The sequence below is a fragment of the Poeciliopsis prolifica genome, unplaced genomic scaffold, assembly GCF_027474105.1.
Source record: "Poeciliopsis prolifica strain line A6 unplaced genomic scaffold, Auburn_PproV2 SCAFFOLD004, whole genome shotgun sequence".
Classification (NCBI taxonomy): domain Eukaryota; kingdom Metazoa; phylum Chordata; class Actinopteri; order Cyprinodontiformes; family Poeciliidae; genus Poeciliopsis; species Poeciliopsis prolifica.
The window spans coordinates 18,311,832-18,327,379 of NW_026562379.1; the positions used below are offsets into that span (position 1 = coordinate 18,311,832).

The 15,548-nt window shown below is 44.9% G+C and overlaps 1 protein-coding gene across 1 annotated transcript; it reads right to left on the reverse strand.

Moving 5' to 3' along the window:
• Positions 1 to 6,402: 6,402 nt before the first annotated feature.
• On the reverse strand, positions 6,403 to 14,918 carry LOC129359325 (sodium/potassium-transporting ATPase subunit beta-3-like). The gene is made up of 7 exons (XM_055028875.1): positions 14,443 to 14,918; positions 11,303 to 11,431; positions 11,078 to 11,176; positions 9,946 to 10,133; positions 9,047 to 9,097; positions 8,851 to 8,937; positions 6,403 to 8,501 (listed from the first exon to the last, which is right to left on the reverse strand). Exons 1-7 carry the CDS (start codon positions 14,744 to 14,746, stop codon positions 8,334 to 8,336), a joined length of 1,026 nt encoding a protein of 341 aa, XP_054884850.1. The 5' UTR covers positions 14,747 to 14,918; the 3' UTR covers positions 6,403 to 8,333.
• Positions 14,919 to 15,548: the final 630 nt, after the last annotated feature.

The window sequence follows — 15,548 nt, forward strand, 5'->3', positions numbered from 1 at the left end:
CTTGCTTCCAGCAGAGACGTCGGCATGCAGGGCCGGCCCAATGCTGAACGGGGCCTTTAGGAGGATTTGATTTAGGGGCCCCTCTTCCTGTGAAGAACATCTCCACCAGAAACAGCGTTTCAATACAGATTGAATGTAATCGGGGAGAGGGAAGCCAGGATTAACTGGCCATGCTTAAAAGCAACCATTGATAAAAGTTAATTATTTGCTGAGATGTATTTGTGAAAAAACAGTTGAAAACTAAGATTAAACTCAAAGAATCAGATTGCAACTGTTGTAGCAACAATCAAACTCACAAATTAAATCTTAAATGTTCAGCAATTTAATATAACATTTATAACTTTGGTCACTGTAAGGGATAATTGTCATTCAAACTCTCATTGGCACCAACTGCATCAGAATAAAAGGAAACGAACGTGAAAAGTTCAGAAAGTTTTGGAGAGAAGCCAAACAATGAGGACTGCCTCCCTTCAAAGAAAAACAGAAACTCATGTTTTTGATAACTTTTAATCCTCCATTGAGTGTGAAGATGATGGTTCAAAATATCTGGGAGAAATTTGTTCAAGTTTGACATGTTTAAAAAGTCAAAAATGTCCAAAAATTACCAATGGACCCAAAAGAGCTGACTTCCTGTTGGATTTAGGGCAAACCTCCAATTTTGGTGCTTCAGGGAGTTCAATCTACACAGTAATATTCATCTCTCATATTCACCATTTTGACTATTTCCCAATAGGGGGAGCTGTCGAGCTGTTTGCTCACACCCACCCATGATTTCCATTTAAATACCTACATCTCAGTCAGTGTAAAGTTTGGTGTATGTTTCACCCTCTAAAATGGCACTTGTTTTATGTCAGGAAAAATATTAAACATTTAAAAATAAGTCTTTGTGGTGATTTTCCTGCTCAGGCCAAATTATCACACCAAATTATCAGGTCAGTGTGGGAGGTTTATTTATATATCCACATTACACAAGTCACATTCACATAATGCATAGGAAACCCCAACATTTTATGCAAAACGGGGCTTTTTTTAATATAAAAGTGCGTCATTTGAAGTCTGTTTGGAGTTCACACAGATATGACATAGTACTCTGGACTCTTGCATCTTACATGACTGTTTACGACAACTCAAATTTTCTACAAATGCTAAGTTTGAGTTGAAATGACGATTGAGATTAAATGACAGTGAATCACCCAAAGGTCATTGCTTTCCTATGATCAAGAGTTCTATTAGTATAGGATCGAAAAACCCTCTGTTGACCTGATCAAGTGTTTTCTCATATAGAGGGAAAAAATTATCCTATGGCCCCTCCTCCACAGGCGACCGCCCTCAGGCACTGATAGAACCCATGGCACAAAAAATGATCCTTAACGAAACATTGGTAATGACATAACAGGATGGAACAAAGCTGAGTCGGACCTTGAAATTAGACCATTAAAATGAATCTTGGCAGCATTCTACGGCAACAGCATCTCTGTCCTTTAGTTGCAAAAGCAATGTGGTGTTTTTGAGATTTGTTTTCAAAAAAAAAAACTATTGTGGTGGCTTCTCATCGTTCTTTTTCAAAATGGTAAAATATGACCAGTATCTTTGTGAACTATGACAGGTGAGCTCAAAACTCGGGACTCTTCTTCTCCTGCGCAGGAGGTGAGAGGAGCTTCGGGGGATGAGAGCTGCTTGCGGCACCATCACTCGGGACTCTTCTTCTCCTGCGCAGGAGGTCAGAGGAGCTTCCGAGGATGAGAGCTGCTTGCGGCACCATCACTCGGGACTCTTCTTCTCCTGCGCAGGAAGTGAGAGGAGCTTCGGGGGATGAGAGCTGCTTGCGGCACCATCACTCGGGACTCTTCTTCTCCTGCGCAGGAGGTGAGAGGAGCTCCGGGGGATGAGAGCTGCTTGCGGCACCATCACTCGGAACTCTTCTTTCCCAGCGCAGGAGAGAGGAGCTTCGGGGAAGATGCTTGCGGCACCTCACTCGGACTCTTCTTCTCCTGCGCGGGAAGTTCGGGGAGAGAGCTTGATGAGAGCTGCTTGCGGCACCATCTTCTCCACGCAGGAGGTGAGAGGAGCTCGGGGGATGAGAGCTGCTTGCGGCACCATCACTCGGGACTGTTCTTCTCCTGCGCAGGAAGTGAGAGGAGCTTCGGGGGATGAGAGCTGCTTGCGGCACATCACTCGGGACTCTTCTTCTCCTGCGCAGGAGGTCAGAGGAGCTCCGGGGGATGAGAGCTGCTTGCGGCACCATCACTCGGGACTCTTCTTCTCCTGCGCAGGAAGTGAGAGGAGCTTCGGAGGATGAGAGCTGCTTGCGGCACCATCACTCGGGACTCTTCTTCTCCTGCGCAGGAAGTGAGAGGAGCTTCGGGGGATGAGAGCTGCTTGCGGCACCATAACTCGGGACTCTTCTTCTCCTGCGCAGGAGGTCAGAGGAGCTTCGGGGGATGAGAGCTGCTTGCGGCACCATAACTCGGGACTCTTCTTCCCCTGCGCAGGAAGTGAGAGGAGCTTCGGAGGATGAGAGCTGCTTGCGGCACCATCACTCGGGACTCTTCTTCTCCTGCGCAGGAAGTGAGAGGAGCTTCGGGGGATGAGAGCTGCTTGCGGCACCATCACTCGGGACTCTTCTTTCCCAGCGCAGGAGGTCAGAGGAGCTTCGGGGGATGAGAGCTGCTTGCGGCACCATCACTCTGGACTCTTCTTCTCCTGCGCAGGAAGTGAGAGGAGCTTCGGGGGATGAGAGCTGCTTGCAGCACCATCACTCGGCACTCTTCTTCTCCTGCGCAGGAAGTGAGAGGAGCTTCGAAGGATGAGAGCTGCTTGCGGCACCATCACTCGGACTCTTCTTCTCCTGCGCAGGAAGTGAGAGGAGCTTCGGGGGATGAGAGCTGCTTGCGGCACCATAACTCGGGACTCTTCTTCTCCTGCGCAGGAGGTCAGAGGAGCTTCGGGGGATGAGAGCTGCTTGCGGCACCATAACTCGGGACTCTTCTTCCCTGCGCAGGAAGTGAGAGGAGCTTCGGAGGATGAGAGCTGCTTGCGGCACCATCACTCGGCACTCTTCTTCTCCTGCGCAGGAAGTGAGAGGAGCTTCGGGGGATGAGAGCTGCTTGCGGCACCATAACTCGGGACTCTTCTTTCCCAGCGCAGGAGGTCAGAGGAGCTTCGGGGGATGAGAGCTGCTTGCGGCACCATCACTCTGGACTCTTCTTCTCCTGCGCAGGAAGTGAGAGGAGCTTCGGGGGATGAGAGCTGCTTGCAGCACCATCACTCGGCACTCTTCTTCTCCTGCGCAGGAAGTGAGAGGAGCTTCGGGGATGAGAGCTGCTTGCGGCACCTTCACTCTGGACTCTTCTTCTCCTGCGCAGGAAGTGAGAGGAGATTCGGGGGATGAGAGCTGCTTGCGGCACCATCACTCGGAACTCTTCTTCTCCTACGCAGGAAGTGAGACGAGCTTCGGAGCATGAGAGCTGCTTGCGGCACCATCACTCGGGACTGTTCTTTTCCTGCGCAGGAAGTGAGAGGAGCTTCGAAGGATGAGAGCTGCTTGCGGCACCATCACTCTGGACTCTTCTTCTCCTGCGCAGGAAGTGAGAGGAGCTTCGAAGGATGAGAGCTGCTTGCGGCACCATCACTCGGGACTCTTCTTCTCCTACGCAGGAAGTGAGACGAGCTTCGGAGGATGAGAGCTGCTTGCGGCACCATAACTCGGGACTCTTCTTCTCCTGCGCAGGAGGTCAGAGGAGCTTCGGGGGATGAGAGCTGCTTGCGGCACCATAACTCGGGACTTCTTCCCCTGCGCAGGAAGTGAGAGGAGCTTCGGAGGATGAGAGCTGCTTGCGGCACCATCACTCGGCACTCTTCTTCTCCTGCGCAGGAAGTGAGAGGAGCTTCGGGGGATGAGAGCTGCTTGCGGCACCATAACTCGGGACTCTTCTTTCCCAGCGCAGGAGGTCAGAGGAGCTTCGGGGGATGAGAGCTGCTTGCGGCACCATCACTCTGGACTCTTCTTCTCCTGCGCAGGAAGTGAGAGGAGCTTCGGGGGATGAGAGCTGCTTGCAGCACCATCACTCGGCACTCTTCTTCTCCTGCGCAGGAAGTGAGAGGAGCTTCGGGGGATGAGAGCTGCTTGCGGCACCTTCACTCTGGACTCTTCTTCTCCTGCGCAGGAAGTGAGAGGAGCTTCGGGGGATGAGAGCTGCTTGCGGCACCATCACTCGGGACTCTTCTTCTCCTGCGCAGGAAGTGAGACGAGCTTCGGAGGATGAGAGCTGCTTGCGGCACCATCACTCGGGACTCTTCTTCTCCTGCGCAGGAAGTGAGAGGAGCTTCGGAGGATGAGAGCTGCTTGCGGCACCATCACTCGGGACTCTTCTTCTCCTGCGCAGGAAGTGAGAGGAGCTTCGAAGGATGAGAGCTGCTTGCGGCACCATCACTCTGGACTCTTCTTCTCCTGCGCAGGAAGTGAGAGGAGCTTCGAAGGATGAGAGCTGCTTGCGGCACCATCACTCGGAACTCTTCTTCTCCTACGCAGGAAGTGAGAGGAGCTTCGGAGGATAAGAGCTGCTTGCGGCACCATCACTCGGGACTCTTCTTCTCCTGCGCAGGAGGTGAGAGGAGCTTCGGAGGATGAGAGCTGCTTGCGGCACCATCACTCGGGACTCTTCTTCTCCTGCGCAGAAGGTGAGAGGAGCTTCGGGGGATGAGAGCTGCTTGCGGCATCATCACTCTGGACTCTTCTTCTCCTGCGCAGGAAGTGAGAGGAGCTTCGGGGGATGAGAGCTGCTTGCGGCACCATCACTCGGGACTCTTCTTCTCCTGCGCAGGAGGTCAGAGGAGCTTCGGAGGATGAGAGCTGCTTGCGGCACCATCACTCGGGACTCTTCTTCTCCTGCGCTGGAGGTGAGAGGAGCTTCCTGGGATGAGAGCTGCTTGCGGCACCATCACTCGGGACTCTTGTTCTCCTGCGCTGGAGGTGAGAGGAGCTTCCTGGGATGAGAGCTGCTTGCGGCACCATCACTCGGGACTCTTCTTCTCCTGCGCAGGAGGTGAGAGGAGCTTCGGGGGATGAGAGCTGCTTGCGGCACCATCACTCGGGACTCTTCTTCTCCTGCGCAGGAGGTGAGAGGAGCTTCGGAGGATGAGAGCTGCTTGCGGCACCATCACTCGGGACTCTTCTTTCCCAGCGCAGGAGGTCAGAGGAGCTTCGGGGGATGAGAGCTGCTTGCGGCACCATCACTCGGGACTCTTCTTCTCCTGCGCAGGAGGTGAGAGGAGCTTCGGGGGATGAGAGCTGCTTGCGGCACCATCACTCGGGACTCTTCTTCTCCGCATAGACGTTGCTAAGATCTTCTTGGGATGAAGGTTCCTTGTGGCACCATGACTTAGGACTCTTCTTTCCCAGTGCAGGATGTGAGAAGATCTTCTGTGGATGAGAGCTGCTAGTGGCACTCTTAAGTTTTCTGCAGAGGAAGTCTTCAGGACCTGGCTTTTTTAAGTCCTTTTTCATTCCATTTGGTAGAAGAACTTTATTCCTCCTCTTTTTCCCACACAAACAGAAGAAAGCAGAAGAATTTGTTTTAAGTGTTGTTTAAAGTTTACAGTTAATTCCTTCTGCTTTTATTTTGTGATTTGTATTTAGCAACATTTCTATTTTACTTTGACACCTCTTGTTGGAAGTTCAATAGCAGGACAAGAATTTAACTTCAGTTTCACACCTGCACTTTGTTTTGTACTAAATCATTTAATGATTTTCAGTTTTAACTTTTTGTTTCACCCAGAAAAACTCCTAGTCAACCACAACCTGTCTGTTCCTGTTTGACAAATTCCCCTCGCCTCAGTGTTATCTCAGCTATAGTGATCTCATAATTAAAAACTCAAGATCAACCGGTCTGTCCAGGGATCCCGCTCAGAGAAATGTTACCTTTCGTATTCTGTCTCCTGGTTTAAGTTAATCCTCACAGAAATGTGAAAAGTCGTTTTCACCAGATTCAGTTTGTCATAACAGTGAAATTTGCATCAATCTGTTTTATGTCCCTGAAGTTTTGATTCCCACATTTTCTTCGACAGTCAGATCTCCAGCTGGCAAAAACCTGAACTAAAAAGCAAACCAAAACATTGAGACTTAAAGCTGATCTGGATTCTGATTGGTCTTAAAGATGTTGTATCCGATCAGTTTTAGATCAATATATGAACCAAAGTGCTGAAGACGTGACTCACCTGAATCAGTTCATCTTCCTTTCTTCTCTGCCATCCCATCAAAATGGAGTCGAAACAACAGAAGTGTTGTTTTTCTACCTGATTAGTGTCTCTGTGAGGCTCCGCCTCTTTTTTATTCACAGGAATCCAGAAGAGTAAGTAGCTCTCCTGTCCAAATAAGTATGTTGCGATAAAGAACAAGGGAGCTGATTTTAGAAGATGTAGAATTTATTTAGAGCAGAGTTGATTCATCATTTTACAGTTTATTTTTTAGCAACATCAGGTCATTTTATGTTTTTTGTAGCGATTTCTCTGTTATTGTGAAGAAAACAAAATATTTCACAGCACATTTAAACAGCAGTGATGCCATAACAGCTTTTCTCTAATTGCAACTCTGCTGAAACGTTTCATGGTTTGATGGTCACACAAAACTCATTACAATCACACGTGGTTCACATTTTAGAAACTGTACAGGCTGATAAACAGAACAAAAAAAATTACACTTGATGAATATGATCTCACAAATCTGAGAAATAAATAAATAAATAATAAAATCTGCTAAAATAATAACTGTATTAGGTTTAAATCTTTCTTTTGCTAAATTTTCCATGGATGGGGGAAGGGCAGCGCAGTGGAAGTCACTTTTTAATTGGTCACTAAATACTTTTTGGTAGCATCAATATAGTGTCACTATTAGTCTGAATGGCCCAATAGAGTCGGGAAAGTGGGATATTTATTTCCCATCTGTGATCCAACAGCTGGCTGTAAATCGTTTGGCTCTCAATCGTCAAACGATTACGAGTGATCATGACTGATTTAATTCACTAGTTTTCTGTTCCCATCTTCAGAATCTGCACATGTAAACAAGTGACAACATCTGATGTTTCATTGTAACATAAACTCACTAGTGTCACCCAGTACTGATTCCCTTCTTCATGACCTGAGCTAAGCTGGCAGTAATTGGGGGCTCGTCCGGTATTTGAACCCTGGTCCGACAAGTAGATTCCTCCAGGCAGGCTTCTTGCCAAAGTCTATTTTTTTCTTTTTGTTAGGATTCTTGTTTGCCTGTTGAAGTTAAAGTTGAGCTCATAAGTTTTCATACACTGACAGAATTTCAAAATTCTCAACACAACTTTTCCTGTCACTTGTGGTTCGTTGTTGGATGAAGCCTTTTATCTCTTCCATTGATCTGCTAATGTGTTAACATGGGATCAAATTGTTTTTTATTGCTTTGCTGCTTTTGCTAACTTTGAAAATATTAAGCACACTCAGCTTCCTCTAAATTCATTCAGTCAGATCAGAGTCAGGTTTAGACTACCAACTACACTGGGTTGTATTTCAAACAACTCAACTCCAAGAAAACCAGATTACAATCTGACACTGTCCATTAGCAATCAGCGTTAGCATCAGCTGCAATAACTCAGGACTCGGTTCATCCTGTAGCACCATTTCTGCTGACCTGCTAACCTTGCTTTCCACACCTGACTCTAAATCATGTTTTGTATTCACTGGTTAGAAACACAATCATTGTTATTTCTATGGATTAGTAATATTAATGTTCATTCTGAGACTTTCACTACAGAAAGCTGCTAAGAAGCGTCACTTTCCTGCTGTATGTATGAATTATCTGTTTCAGCTGTTGCAGAACCAGAACATCCCGGTCAGAATTATGGAAAATATTTCAATATTCTTTGATTTCAGACCATGTGACTTTTAATAAAACGGGAACCGAAATGTTTGCTGTCTCAGGCGGACTCTGCTGCGCTGCCCTGCGACTCACGATAGGAATCAGATTACTTTTTAATTATCTCACTAACATAGAAAAGTCTAAAAACAACACACTGATGTGCTCTGGGCTCACATGCTTCCACATCAGACCTGATCTGCTCCCAGCCCCTCAACAGGATCCACCGCAGCTCTTCTTCTCTAAGCTACGCATTAAAGACACGGTGAGCTATGTGTCAAACTGGGCAGAACCACGAGGATGCTGCGGAGGTTCTGGCAGTGTGTCGTTAAACCTCAGCGGTCCAGATTTGATTGTTGGATCCAGTTGATTCAGACTTGTAGGAGTAGATCAGGTCTGGGCTAAAAGTTTCCTGAATTTAAAATTAGTTTCAGTGTAAAATTGCTCCAAGTGTTTACTGAAACACTTTGACCCGGAAAGTGACCCGACCCAGATACTTGTCCCGCTCGTCGCTGTTGCGCAGGTTGGATCCCTCCACTTTACATTCCACCGTCTGTTCCACATTGTAGTCCTCCTTAGTTAGCAGCAGCTTGACGGCCACCAGCGGCTGGACGTAATCCGGCTGCAGACACAAGCGCAGTCAGAGGTCAACGTTTGGGCTCGGATCACACCGATCCGGCAGCACCAGCAACCTGATCATCAAAAATGGATCCGCACTATAGTTTAATCATTTCATTAAACTATAGCATAATGACATATCTTCACTGACTCAGATAAGCTTTCATCGTTGACAGTGGCGACATCATGTGGCCACTTCACGGTATTACAAGAAAGACTTTTGAACCCAATGAGATTTTATTTTCTGAAAAGTTTCAGAAAAACGGTGCAAAATAAATAATCTCATGAATTTAGATTTCTATGACCGTTTTAAGTTCCTCTGTGCCTGTGAGAAGCAAACAGCCTTTACTCACGTGGGCGATCTTGCCGTAGTACGGGAAAAACATCTTATCCAGACGACCTTCAGGCGGGAAGTAAATCATCTGCAGCGGGGTGTTTCTCTGCAGAAAACAGACGGATTCTGTTTCTGCGCTCAGTCACAACAGATACTACACATCTACACACGAAAACCTTCACAGGTGCATGATGGGATTGATGGTAGGCCGTTACCTTGGCTGTACAGTTGATGTATGGATCTCCTTCGGGTTTCAGTCCGATGACCTGCAGACACAAATGGACTTATTGCTTTTTTATTTATTAGAAATCTCCATGAAAAACTAAACAATGACGAGTTTTTTCTATTATTTTTTTCAGGTTATCAAAAAATCTACAATTTGTTTGATTTTTATGTCTTTCCTGGAGTTCAGTCCTTTTATCCCAACAGAAAAATGTAACGTTTTAAATTATGTGATAAAGTGGCTCAAAAAACAAGTAATTCAGTTTAATTACGAGAATAAATTCAGATAAATACACAAATAGTAGTAAAAATACAAGAATAAAGTTGAAATAAGTAAATAATATAGCGATAATAAAGTCACAATAAAGAATATTTGCATGAAAATAAATTCAAAGTTTCAAAAAGTCATAATAATACAAGAATAAAATCACAATGACAATAGTCATAATATTAAGAAAGTAAACTTGTTTATTACTATATTAAAATTGTAATGATACGAGAAAAAAGTTGTAATAATGCAAAATAAAGTTGTTACAATACCACAATAAAGTTGTTTTAATATTAAAATAAAGTCGTAATAATGCATAAATAAAGTTGTAATATGATTCCACTTTCTTATTTTGACTTTATTCTTTCAACACTATAACTTTATTCTATTAAAACTTTACTGGTGTAACTACTTTTTTTCTTTGCTTGGCTGTAATACTGAGTTTAACTGCAGCGCCCCCTGCTGAGAACAGATGGTATAGACTTTGTTTTTATCTTGATGATTCAGCAATAAAACTGATTTTTGTGTTCAAATCTGAGCTTTGAAATGATCTGAGTGAATTAAAGCTCCTCACCCAAATACAAGGTTTGAGCTACTCTGAGTCCATGCTGGTTCTGTACTGACCCGGTTCAGCTTGATGATGACGCAGGGCTGCCCCTCGGTGTAACCGAAGCTGGTGTCCGGCAAACCGGAGCACTGGCGCAGATTGCTGCGTTTGAACTGGCAGACCTTCTTCTTGGGCTGGTCGTCCTGCTCCGTGTATTCGCCCACCAGACACAAGTCGTTCCCCTCCTGGATGCTGTCGTTGTACTCTGCAAACAGGAAACGGGGCTTTTATTGTGAAAGCATCAGCACCGATAGAAAGCAACATCCTGGGGGGCCAAACTCATTTTCATCAAGATCATGAATGTTGATGAAAATTAAAATTCACTTTTTGTTTCTCACCATATCCATCGTACAATGTAACTTTAGACCCAGCAAGGCGAGGCAGAAGACATAGTGCCACCTGCAGGTAGGATTTAGCATCGCTTCAACTCAATGTTTGTGACCATTTTAGTCTAAACGATGGTTTGATTTGATTAAATATTTAATCTTTCAGTCATATTAAAATGACTGAAAGATTATAATCCATCAAAAGTGGATGCAACTCCATTTTTGATGGCGGTACATCATAAATGTACCTCCAGTCTTGTTTTAATTTTTTCATGAATGTTTGAGAAATTCTTCAATCTCCATGACAATCACGCAGCTGTCCAAAACGCCTGGGTGGGCCTAGCCCCGCCTTCGAGGTGCTGCTCCTCCTCCCTTAGCTCCTTCAGACTAGCCAGGAGCAATCAGCAAACACCGGGTGGAACAGCTGAGCTCTTTATGGGAGCTGCTGCTCAGAGCAGCACTGGTAGAAACGGATTAGTGGAGGAGCCATGTTGGGACAACTTCCTGAAGGCAGAGCTTCAGAAAGAGGGGAGTTTTTAAAGAGACAGGGGCCAATTTCAAGGTGTTTAATGAAGAAGCAAAATGTCTCTGAGTCGTAAAAAGCAACATTGTTACCTGGTCAATGCTGTAAAATGGTCCAATGTGCCTGGAAAATACTTAGTACTGAACTATTAGGCACACAAGTTATCTTGAATATTCTCTTTATGTGTCCCTCTGGAGGCTGAAGGGCCACGAAAAAAGGCTCTGGCGGGTCAGATTTGGCTCCCGTGCCTGGAGTTTGACACACGTGCTCTAAAACATGGAGTATCTGGGTTTGACTCACGCTGCAGAAGGTCGTGCAGCTGCTGGACGTACGGGTTGTACTTAGTTGGATCCGAGCGGTTGTAGGAAATCTCAACAGCATGAGGACGAACAACCAGACCTGAAACGAAGCAACGCATGAAGTCATGAGGCAGCGAGAACACAGCTGCAGCATCCTGCAGCATCCTGCAGCATCCTGCAGCATCCTGCAGCATCCTGCAGCATCTGACAGGGGCAGAGGGGTCACCTGGAGAGGCCAGGCGGTCCCGGTGCCGGGGAACGGCGTCATCCAGCGTCTGCAGCATCACCCATATGGTGAGGATGAACATTCCCGTCAGGACGCCATAAAAGATGAGGTAGAAGAGGAAAATGAGACCTAGAGGGGAAAAAATCAAACATTTCTTTGTTTACATCTGCAGAAACAAACAGGAAGTGAAAGTGTTAGCAGCCCCAATTTCATTGCTCCTGTATTCACTGTACAATAAAGATTTTATTTTACTTACTGAGTATTAAAGGAGCTCAAGCTTCCAGTTGATTGAGAAAAGAATCGACTCCTCAAAAAATCCCTCCCAAAAGATCAACTCTCCTGTTTCATGTTGTGATAATTAACAGGATAAATTCAAATTTTTCATCCGTCCTTTTATTTCATCCTTTTGCCTCAAATCAATACAAACCCAACGAGGTTCTTCTATGCCCCCAATGCCTGTTTATGCATTTTTAACACATTCCAAAAATCCCCTTTTGTTTCTGCTCCCATCTAGTGGCTGCAATGACACTGGATTATGGATAAATTAAATAAAATTTGGTAACTAAGTCTACACACGCAGCAGGTCTTGATGCTCAGTTTATAGTTTTTGCTGATATTTCATTCGTATCACTAATTAAATGCAATAGCAATAGACTTCAGCATTTGACAACAAGGTGCAGAAGAACATCAACGTCACTCAGCAGATTTCTGTTTACAGCAGGAACGACGAACCAGATCAGAGCAAAACGACGGAGGCTGATGAAAAGAAAGTCCAGCGAACAGCAAAGGCCTTTGCAGCTTCTGACCCGGTTCTGTCTGGATGTGGACTTGGACCAGGAGGTTGGTATGTGATGCATTCACTGACTTCTTTTATCACTTTATTATTATCATTTTCAGACATTGTTCATGTGCAAATTTACTGTTTTCTGCTGCAGAATTGTGATGCGTGTTTCATGTCAGTCATGCAAAAGATAAAATGCGACACAACGGTACAGACATTTGAAAACTATCGGCTACAAACTCATTTAATAACAAATGGAAATGGTGCAAATCGAATGTTTTCAGACTACAATAAAAAAAATCACATATGGGTATCAATAGCTCCCACTGGCACCACTTTAATCCAACTCCAGTCCACCTGCCTGGAAAGTCCGGTTCGGTTGGTGAGGTGTGAATGCTAATCGAACTCGGGCTTTTCTACAGACCTCAGTCTGGGTTCGATCGAACTTAACCCTCAACCTAACCCCTAACCCCTAACGATAACCCCTACAGCGCAGGGCATTCTGGGTAAATACAATCAAAACAAACGTGCTAGCCGAGTGGAACAAACGGTTCTCGGTCTTCAGCTAAAAACAAAAGAGAATCTGATGCAACTTCTTGTTTGTTTTCCTTTCATGAAGAACAGAGTTCATTTCAAAAGTTTGAAATAAAAAGAAAAATAACTGAATGTTTTTATATGATGTTAAATGTGTTCAGTTATGATCTGATTCAGCTTCAGTGTCTTGTTGCTTTCAGTCGTCGTCCGCTAACATTTAACTCTGGTTTACTGACAGTCGATTTGAATGATGGTGGATTTAACTGCTGACACATTAGTTAAATATCTCAGCATTAATGTCTGTTTGAATAATGCATGAAGCAGCTTAATAATGCATCTGCAGGGAGCAGTTATGCAGTAAATGTTCAGGCCACTATGAGCCTTCAAATGTGGTGTCAGTTGGTTTGATTTGAGCAAACTGGCCGTCAGACAAACAGAGGCAGCGGAAAATAATGATCTGAGGCCAATTTTAAACATTTCCGCAGAAGCAGACCATCCTCAAATCTGGTGGTGTCCAGCAGAGAGCAGATGATGAGGACCAAACACTGAAGTCTGATGGAACAAACTGATAATGATAGAGGAAGGATTTCTGTTGGCTTGAACCCAGATTCCTGATTGGAAGCAGGAACAAACTCCGTCCAGGTGAGAGTTAGGACTGTGCAGTTAATCAAATTTATCATTCAGTTTCAAGTTTGGCTCTAAATGATGAAGGTTTGGTCTTCAAAGTGATTGAACACCAATCAGTTATTGGTCTTGAACAGGCTGATGATGCTGGAAAACCTTCCAATGTGGCTGAACCAGAACCGATGGGGCCCAAACTCCAAAGGCCTCTTGTTAACGACCAGATCATCGCATATTAAACGGATCATTTTGATCATCTGTGAACTTCTTTTCACGTTAAACTTGTTTAATTGCTGCGTTTATCATTTGAATCAATTTTCCGCCAGATTGGATTCTGAACTGGATCCGGTGTGTTTTGACCTTTTACTCACTGCTGCCCCCTGGCGGTTCTTCTCACCATGTCAGCCAAATGCTGAACTCTCGGTGACCCTAAAAATGTTCCGGATCGTTCATTTATGGGGAAATTATTCTTAGGACCAAAACCTGCATAAAGAGGGTATTTGTGTTATTATTGTGATTTAGTTGCATTAATGGAGGACGGTGACAGGAAGTAGCTGCAACAAAATGAAACACGGCAGGAAAATAAATTTACTTTTTATTTCCTCTGGTAAAACGTCACAATTTTCATTGAAACAGAAAAATGTTAGTAAATTAAAGGTTATGAGGAATGAAAGCAGAGAAAAAAACTGAAAAACTTTTATTTTAGTTTATTTTGATCAAAGTTTAAAACGGTGAAACTCAGAGCTGAACTTGTTTAATAATCTGATCTGGTTTGATAATCTGATCTGGTTTGATAATCTGATCTGGTTTAATAATCTGATCTGGTTTAATATTCTGATCTGGTTTAATAATCTGATCTGGTTTAATATTCTGATCTGGTTTAATAATCTGATCTGGTTTAATAATCTGATCTGGTTTAATATTCTGATCTGGTTTAATAATCTGAACTGGTTTAATAATCTTATCTGGTTTGATAATCTGGACTGGTTTAATAATCTGATCTGATCCATTAATCTGGACTGGTCCAATAATCTGGTACCGTGAATATAATCTGCACATATTTGACATCATTAAACATTAACTCTTTATTGTCCGGATTTTGGCTCGGTTCGGTTCGGGCCGCAGCAGCAGAACCGTTGATAAATGAGGACACCATGCTGAGGTTCGGTTCGGTTGAATCGATCAGAACCGAGCCTGGTCTTACCCCAGCTGCTGGCGGTTCGGCCCAGGAACTCTCCGGTCCGCGGGTTGTAGATGAAATCCTTCCATGATTCTTTCTTCTCCTCCTTTTTATGCTCCTTCTTCTTCTTTTTCTTGTCCTTCTCCTCTTCCTCCTCTTTCTTCTTCTCCTCCGTTTTCTCCTCCTTCTCCTCCACCTTCACCTCCTCCTTCGCCGCATCCTTCTCCTCCCCCTGCGCCTCTTTCTCCTCCGGTTTCTGCTCCGCGTTCGTCTCTTTCTGCGGCTCCTGGTTCGGTTCTTGGTTCTGGGCTTCTGGGGCGGACGACATGCTGGTGCGGCGCCGGGCTGATCCGAACCGGGCTGATCCGAACCGGGCTAATTAATCTGCGCTTGCAGCGATCCGTTGGGTCTGTCAGCGATGCTCGCTCTGGAGCCCAGCACACACACACACACACACACACACACACACACACACACACACACACACTCGCGCGCGCGCACGTAGAAGAATGCGCGCTGACTCACCCACACACGGCAGCGCACGGACTGCTGCAGAACGCGGCGCATGCGCAGTACGGAGTCCTGAGTGTCTCCAGTGATGGAGTCAGAGAGAAGCTGAGAGGAGAACGTTCAGTTTGATTAATTAACTAAATTAATTACTTAGTTAATTCATTAATTAAACTCCAATAAAATCACGTGACCTTTTATGTGAGGAGGCGTTTTTACAGTCTGGTTCTCAGGATTATCACACTTCTCTTACTATAATATAATATGATATAATATAATGTAATGTAGTATAATTTAATATAATATAATATAATATGTTTGTCTCAAGTCAGAGTTAAAATGATGCAAAATCACATTAAACTGTATCTGAAGTTATATAATCACACCAGAGGTGACACTCACGTGACTACAGGAAGTCAAACTTATTGGGTCAAACCGCAGTGATGTCATTCTGACGTCACACTCACCGAAAGGTATGAAGTCACGTGACCAGCAGGGATAAATGGCAGCAGGGAAGCAGAAGGAGCAGATGTGAAGGAGTTCATCCTCAGCTGATTCATCACGGTACCAATAGAACCAACCCGACCAGAACCTCAGTTCACCTGCCCTTAATGAACCCGATC

Bases quoted from the DNA above. Each gene is read 5' to 3' on its own strand.
- LOC129359325 (XM_055028875.1), bottom strand. From the start codon at position 14,746: ATGTCGTCCGCCCCAGAAGCCCAGAACCAAGAACCGAACCAGGAGCCG. The intron at 11,177-11,302 runs GTGACCCCTCTG...GCTTCGTTTCAG, and splicing joins GGACCGCCTGGCCTCTCCAG to GTCTGGTTGTTCGTCCTCAT. The intron at 8,938-9,046 runs GTAACGGCCTAC...TGTTTTCTGCAG, and splicing joins ACATCAACTGTACAGCCAAG to AGAAACACCCCGCTGCAGAT.